Raw genomic sequence first — 8,224 nt, forward strand, 5'->3', positions numbered from 1 at the left:
TTACAAGTGGATCTTAATAACTCACCCAGGAGTAGAGCAGACACATTGGGGAGTGCACTGAAGAAGTTGAAATTTCTATCCACTTAAGTTGACGAGCATTTATAGTAATGGAGAAATGGAGGGTAATTCTCAGCAAACCATCTGGAACTTTCCTGAACTAAAAATGCGCATCATAACTTCTCTGCCACCCAAGCCAAGGTTAGTATGCCACAAAACCACAGACATACAATAAAGCCTTGTTGCTATTGATTCAATATACATGTTCAAATTCTTCTACTTCTCCTTCTGTGAATTTACATGTTCAAGACTTATAAATACTAACCAGTGTAAAGTGTCAACCTAAACTCTTTAGCCTACAGACGATATGAACAACCCACTTGACAGTTGTTTTAGTGCTTATCAAATGATGTTCAATAGAATTTATACTTTTGCAGATTTCAAGTTAAGAAGTTTGGTTGGATTTATGATTTACCTTGCATGAATTTTACTAACTATGAAGTCTGTATTTTTCAGGAATACACCATTGAGCGGCGCGAACCAGTTGCAAAGGAATCGCAGCTTTGGTCCGTCCTTTCTTCCGCAAATAATTTTCACACCAATTCTTATGCGGATCTTTTTCCTCCTTTTTAACTCTTCTTAGGGCTGAAGCATTTGGCTTTCACTGCGCGTACACTTTCTGTTTGCATTTGAAGTTTGAACTCAGAAAGCAAGCTTTTGTTTTATTTTTATTTTTGCAAACATATGTAGTGATGTTTAGCACTGTTCTATAATATATGATTTATGCAGACCTTAAATTCTTCCTGATTATATTTGTTAATTAGGATTTTCTTTTGGTGTTTGCAGAGTCTATACTAGAGGCTCAGACTGAAAAAAGAAAGTCTATACTGGAGGAAGCACCAGTCGCATGTTGTATGCCTACGCACTCTTGTCCGAATTTTTGGTCATTTCTTTTTCTGGATTCATTATCTCACCAGATAGAACTAGGATTTTCACATGTTTTTATGGAGCGAAATCTACATGTTACTGCTATCTTAATGTCATCCAGTAATTCTACACCTCACTACAAAAAAATAGGATTAACTATTGCCATTTGTTGTTGTGATTACAGGTATATTATCAAGAACAGTAGGAAGAAACGATATGCTTTCTTATTCAGTTTCAAAAAGCAGATCAATTTATCAGTGGCTTTGATCCAGAGCTTCAAGCAGTCAGAATAAGCAAGAATTGCTGCGGTCTACCACACTAATAGGTCACGGTATAAAGAAGGAAAAGATATAGCAGCAAGAATTAAACAGGTGAATGTACTGAAAAGTGAAATCACAAAGCTCATCAATTTTGAAGAATCCAAAAAAGTTGGACATATGATAAGCGGCAGCACAAAGCTACTCGGTGAGGCAGCAAGAAGTATGGTTAAAGAGATTAGGAAGTCTGTAACAGGAGAGGAGGTCGGCACTATACGTGTCTATGGAATGGCTGGTTCTGGCAAAGACAGCAGTTGTGTCAGAAGTTAATGACCTCATACCGAATGACTACAGAAGTTGTGCCCCAAAAGGTACCAATAACGGCAGTAGATACACTGAAGACCATTTTGACAAAGTTATTTGGGTTACTGTAGAGAATCAAGGACCAACTCAATCATCTATTGACAACTTGAAGAGAAATTACAAATTGATCTGAATAAAGCCACTGGGAGTAGAGCAGGCACATTGGATAGTGCATTGAAGGAGTTGAGATTTTTGATCATTCTGGATGATATGCGGAAGAAGCTGTCTCTTGAGCTAATTGGGATTCCAGTGCCAACGAGGGAAAATGGCTGCAAGGCTATAATAGCATCCAGATCACTTCCAGTGTTCAGTGACATCAAAGTTGATAAGAAGGTTGAGATTACACAGTGCTGTACATTACACAATCACCTCTGTACTGTTCAACAAATATTTCAAAAACACTGAATCCAAAGATTAGCCTCCTACACAGATTTCATTCATTGACGAGCAATATACAAGGGGTCATTGTATATGAGATGAATCATAGATACCAGCAAGGGGTCACTGTATATGAGATGAATCATAGATACCAGCAATATGCTTCAAAAACAAACTGTCCTACAGTTTCACATCCAAGTAAAGTCACATACCCTTCCATTGCAACTGATGGCAGCTCTTGGATCTGTTTAGATTGCTTCTGTGCGAGTTGAGTAAGTGCTGCTATCGGCTTCTTAATGCTAAAGGATTGTGAATACGAGTTTCAATGTTGTTCAATTCAGTTTGGACAGCTTGCATTTGCTCATCCTTTTAACAAGATGAACCTAAAAAAGGTCACACAGACCCAATAATCAGCCAACAGTTAAGAATTTCGGAAATAAAACACCAAAAGAAAGATTCATTCAATTAGCATGCAGAAGGATACAACCAGTTCATCTGACTTCACAACTTTTACACCATATTTTAAATTAGATTGTTGTTTCAATCCAACCAGGCTGCATGAATTCATAAATACAATGATAAGTGGGTCAAATATGAATTATAGCAATTAATCAATCTAAAACAATTAATATTCCACAAATGGAACCGATTCATTCAGTGATCTCATAAGTCAAGATTCTCTACAGCCACACTCATGCACCTTTTCTTAATTGCTGAAGTATTCTGATAGTTGGAAAACAGTATACCATTGGTGATCTTCATGCAGGCAGATAGCAATTGTTTTACACTTCACCTGATCAACTGTGTCAGTGGCCGATAGCCCAACTATTTAAGAAAGAACAAAAAATTTATATGTGAAAATAAACTCAGATAAGAAAAGGAGCTCAACAGAGAAGCATAAGAAACTCAACAAAGCGAAAAAGCCACACAAAAGGATAAGAGAGGGCGACCATACCCTTATTACCGTAGCATTCTTGCAGGCTTCATTGATCAACTACAACCCTAACAAGACACTAGAGGTGTAAATCTCAAAACAGGTATGGTAAAATTTCATCTACTTTAAGCAACAATGAAGAAAATGAGCTTGCAAACCTTGGTGGGTTCATTCTCCTGCAAATTTTCTCATATTCATCATCCATATCATGTGAAAAGTTCATGATAACCCCTGAAGACACCCAAAACAATGTAAAAATCAAATTAGACAAAAAGATGGGAGAATGTTCCTCAATCTTTCAATTAATTAGTTAAAACTAGACTAAAAAACCCACACTTTCTCAACCTCCAAATTGATTCTCAGAACAAAGAAGAGAAAATCACAAATCATGAAACCAGAAATCAAAGAAAACAGCACCTACCCATTTCAATTAGAATAAAAAATATACTCAACGATAAAAAGCAATTGAAATACTGTTTGACCAAAACAAACATGGATCCAAATAGTATCCGAATCCAACAAAAATTGGACAGAAAGCAAATTTGAAAACGAAGACAACTTTACATTGACAACTAGTTTACAGAAAATCAATCCTAATAAGTAAATAGGTCTCAGTTACTTGATTCCTCAAGGCCCAGAAGACAAGGAGCAGTTCATCAAGATTTTGACAATTATCGCCTGATTCAATCAGAAACCCAACCGGACTGGACAAATTGACCTCTAAATTTAAATAGATTGAAAATTACCAACTAAATCCAGATCCGTGGCGAACATTAGAACTATAGGCAGCTCGACCCAATCAATTTCGAAGCCTTTCCCCTTCTTCACACCAAATTTCTCACCCAATCGTAAAGTTTTTTCGACTGATACGGAGAGAGTTCTTGTTTGCCCAAGAGATTCGTACGGTGATCTTTGCACGTATTTAAAATCTCTCTTAAATGAATTTTTAGTATAAAATTAGTTGTTTATAATAAAAACTGTACTTTATGGCCTCACTTGTCTCGCATCTGTGCCCAAATTTTCTTGGTTCTTTTTGTCGACGGTTGGGTTTGTCCGTCTCGGCCTTTTGGGCCTTGTTGTTTGTGGTTTCATTTTGGGAGGCCTTTGGACCTCTTTGTAATTGTTCTTGTTTGAATGAAAGTTCTGTTTATTGACAAAAAAGACGGAAAAAAAAAGGTTTTCTTTAGGGACACTTGCTCTTGTAATTGGGCCACATACATATATCTGTTCTTCATTTTAAGGCACTGATCAGCATCTGTCCCCATATTATTTGTAAACGAAGGCCTAGCTATCTAGAAACAACATTATATATGTTGCAGACAAATAAAATATTCATATTCAAACCAGAATCTAGCAACAAGAAGAAATACGAGTTATTACAGTAATATTACACCATGACCTGGTGCCGGTGCCCAAAGCAAATGATACAAGTAGATCGATCTTACATACAAATATCTTACGTACAGACTAAGCATACAGTGGTGGTCGATCCATAACCTTCTTATTCAGTGCTAATGGGTCCCACTGACACGGAGATGGAGATACGGAGATGTAAACGGGTGGAGGAGAACGGAATTGGAGCGGTGATCCCTTGGACTAACATGGAGGAGGGGGTGAAGGATACGGTGGTCGTAGAGATCTCAAGTGGTGTAATGGCGGCGACCACAACCACAAGGACTATCACTAAAGCAAACTGTTTCGGGCCCATAATACTCTTGATACCCTAATTTTGATTTGAGAGTGAGAGAAAAAGAAAATTGAGGGATTTGGGTTATCAGAGGAATTTAGAACAGGGGAGGCGGAGATTTGGGATTTGGGGTTTATAAGAGGGAAAGAGGCGCCCACAAAGGAATGAGAATTTGCAATTTCGGTTGTGGTTTTTATAAGAGGGAGAGAGGGCTCACAAAGGTTAAGAGTAGAGAGAGAGGTAGGTCTGGTTTTTTTGTCAAAACTATGATATTTGTCAAAGATTGACAGAAAGAAAAGAATCAACATGTTGGAGGGGACTCTTAATGGGATTGGCCGCACAAAACTATGATGTTCATTATCAATGGGAAGTGCAAGGATCCAAAAAAAAAATCTGGGGCAATCATAACCATGTGAGCACATAACACATAGTGAAGATCTTCATTCCTTTGTGAGCACATAACACAAGGTTCATAATTGTTTTTCAAGCACATAACACATAGCACATAACACATGGTTAGGACTTAGTGGTGCTATGTGTTATGTGCTCACAAAGGAATGAAGATCTTCACTATGTGTTATGTGCTCACATGGTTATGAGATCACTGAATGAATCGGTTCCATTTGTGGAATATTAATTGTCTCAGATTGATTGATTGCTACAATTCATATTTGACCCACTTATCATTATATTTATGAATTTATGCAGCCTGGTTGGATTGAAACAACAATCTAATTTAAAATATGGTGTAAAAGTTGTGAAGTCAGACGAACAGGTTGTGTCCTTTTGCATGCTAATTGAATGAATCTTTCTTTTGGTGTTTTATTTCCGAAATTCTCAACTGTTGGCTGATTATTGAATGGGTGTTTCTGGCCTTTTTTAGGTTCATCTTGTTAAACGGATGAGCAAATGCAAGCTGTCCAAACTGAATTGAACAGCATTGAAACTCGTATTCACAATCCTTTAGCATTAAGAAGCCGATAGCAGCACTTACTCAACTGGCACAGAAGCAATCTCAACAGATCCAAGAGCTGCAATCAGTTCCAACTTCCAATGGAAGGGTATGTGTCTTTACTTGGACACTAGGATGCGAAACTGTAGGACAGTTTGTTTTTGCAGCATATTGCTGGTATCTATGATTCATCTCATATACAATGACCCCTTGTATATTGCTCGTCAATGAATGAAATCTGTGTAGGAAACTAATCTTTGGATTCAGTGTTTTTGAAAATATTTGTTGAATAGAGAGGTGATTGTGTAATGTACAGCACTGTAGGTATGAGAATGTCAGACATATTGGCATAGAAGTTGCTTCTGTCCCCATTGAAATAATATGTATTTATATTTATGTAAAAGGGTCAAATGGTTATAGAAGGACCCACTAGTACATGTAGTCTGTATAATTGAACGGTGAAAATAATAATAACTTGGGGTCCTTCTGTATAATTGAACTGTGCAAAGTATAATCTGCATCATTCCATCTGTATATGGATGAGTTTAGAATACTTGGGGTCCTCATGAGTATATGGGGACAGGCCATTTAGCAATAGGCACTCATTCTCAAAAAAAAAAAAAAAAATAGCAGTAGGCACAAATACCATATTTGTCTCTATAGCTCAATGGAGACAGATATTTGCCCCTCTAGGCATCAAAGGTGACAGCTGTTATGTGTAGCCAATCCCCTAGGAATTTTTCATTCTGATGCCCAGCTTTGGTGAAAAGCTGAGGACTTGCTTTGGTAGTCTGGACTGCCATATGCTTAACCAATCTGCGCATCTTTATGCATTCCCTGCCACCTTGACTAACTGTTTCCAGAAGGCCCTACGAGCTCATCGAGTATGTCTCTTGCTTGTACCATATCTTCTATCCGTCCATCTCTCTTGTTTCTATCCAATAAACCCTCCCAAAACCAATACTCCACTAGCTCTTTTTTACCAATGTGATGACCACATGGGTACAAGGCACAATACAGGAGACATTGCGGAGCGTCTTTCTTCAATATTTCATAGCTGTACTTCAGACGAGCGAATGCCTTTTCATTCATGCTTTCCAAGTGAGAACTCTGTAACTTCAAAAGGGCTGCATTCCGTGCAGCATCGACACTCTCAGCAGCATCACTCTTTAATTCTTTCATGATCCGAGCCAGAAAGCCAATAGCCAAGGGCAAACTATCAGTCATCTACCATTTTCTCTGCCATAGTTTGAGTATCATCCCTCAAGTCTGAGAATCTAATGCTAGCTTCCCTCTCAAATAATTCTCGTGCCGCTGTATCTGATAGAGGTTTGATCTCAACCTTCTTATCAATTTTGATGTCACTGAACACTGGAAGTGATCTAGATACTATTATAACCTTGCAGCCATTTTCCCTCGTTGGTAGAATCCCAATCAGCTCAAGAGACAGCTTCTTCCGCATATCGTCCAGAATGATCAAAAATCTTAACTCCTTCAATGCACTTTCAAATGTATCTGCGCGCTCTACTCCCAGTGGCTTTATGCACAAATCAATATGTAATTTCTCTGCAATTTTATTCTGCAAGTTGTCAATAGATGATTGAGTTGATCCTCGATGCTCTACAGTAACCCATATAATTTTGTCAAAATGGTTTCAGTGTATCTACTGCCGTTATTTGTACCTTCTGGGGCACAACTTCTGTAGTCATTCACTATGAGGTCATTAACTTCCGACACAACTGCTGTCTTGCCGAAACCAGCCATTCCATAAACACGTATAGTCCCGACTTCCTTTCCTGTTACATACTCCTTAATCTCTTTAACCATACTTCTTGCTGCCTCGCCGAGTAGTTTTGTGCCGCTGCCTATCATGTGTTCAACAACAATGGATTCTCCAACATTGATAAGTTTTTTGATTTCACTTTTCAGTACATTCACCTGTTTAATTCTTGCTGCAACATATTTTCCTGCTTTATACCGTGACCTATAGTATGGTAGGCCACAGCAATTCTTGCTTATTCTGACTGCTTCAAGCTCCGGTTCAAAGCCATTGATAAGTTCATCTGCTTTCTGCAACCAGTCACATTTTCTTAAAGACTTTCTTACCACCTTCTCCTTCAACTGTTGTTCTAATTCACCCCTCAGTTGTTCCAGATTTAAATTAAAAGAAAAGTTTTACTTTTTTAAGGCAATCAACTCAATGAAGATATCACACTGCGAATTTACATATTATCAGTTTGTAATGAGAGCCGAGAGCGAGTCTTCTCGAAACCCTAGTGCCGCCAGATTACCACCGCTTCTATGGGGGTCTCAGTCGCATCCACATCCTCGTTCGCCTCAGCAACGTTAGCGTCGGTTGCATGGACATGCAACATGAGCATCATTAGCCGTACTTCAATTGGCGTAGAAATGTGCACTGTTAGCCTCATTTATCATATACACTGTTGGCCTCACTTGCACGGACATGCAAAAATGCATTAATTTTGTTTGCTTTTAGAGGATGCATTTATGCTGATCAACAATTTTTGACGAAATTTTAACTTCCACCTATTTTAACACAATGCAACAAGTGAACGGATCCTACTTAAGGTCATCAGTCTTTGGAAGAGAGTTGATATACACATCTAAGTCGGTTAACAAGTTCTCTGTTTGTGCCACAAATCTGAAATTGTAAGCAAACTGAGAATACAAGCATACATAGTTCCCAATCATCCGATCATGAAACAGCA

The 8,224-nt window shown here is 38.2% G+C and overlaps 1 protein-coding gene and 1 long non-coding RNA gene across 2 annotated transcripts; both read right to left on the reverse strand.

Moving 5' to 3' along the window:
• Positions 1-2,332: 2,332 nt before the first annotated feature.
• Positions 2,333-3,750, reverse strand: LOC133733422 (uncharacterized). Its single transcript, XR_009857711.1, has 5 exons — positions 3,603-3,750; positions 3,015-3,087; positions 2,878-2,924; positions 2,669-2,747; positions 2,333-2,476 (listed from the first exon to the last, which is right to left on the reverse strand). It is a non-coding gene; the product is annotated as an uncharacterized LOC133733422 (long non-coding RNA).
• Positions 3,751-6,714: 2,964 nt separating this feature from the next.
• On the reverse strand, positions 6,715-7,924 carry LOC133731392 (putative disease resistance protein At1g63350). The gene is made up of 3 exons (XM_062158772.1): positions 7,787-7,924; positions 7,178-7,565; positions 6,715-7,061 (listed from the first exon to the last, which is right to left on the reverse strand). Exons 1-3 carry the CDS (start codon positions 7,922-7,924, stop codon positions 6,715-6,717), a joined length of 873 nt encoding a protein of 290 aa, XP_062014756.1.
• Between the last annotated feature and the right edge of the window lie 300 nt (positions 7,925-8,224).

This window comes from Rosa rugosa, chromosome 2, assembly GCF_958449725.1.
Source record: "Rosa rugosa chromosome 2, drRosRugo1.1, whole genome shotgun sequence".
Classification (NCBI taxonomy): Eukaryota; Viridiplantae; Streptophyta; class Magnoliopsida; order Rosales; family Rosaceae; genus Rosa; species Rosa rugosa.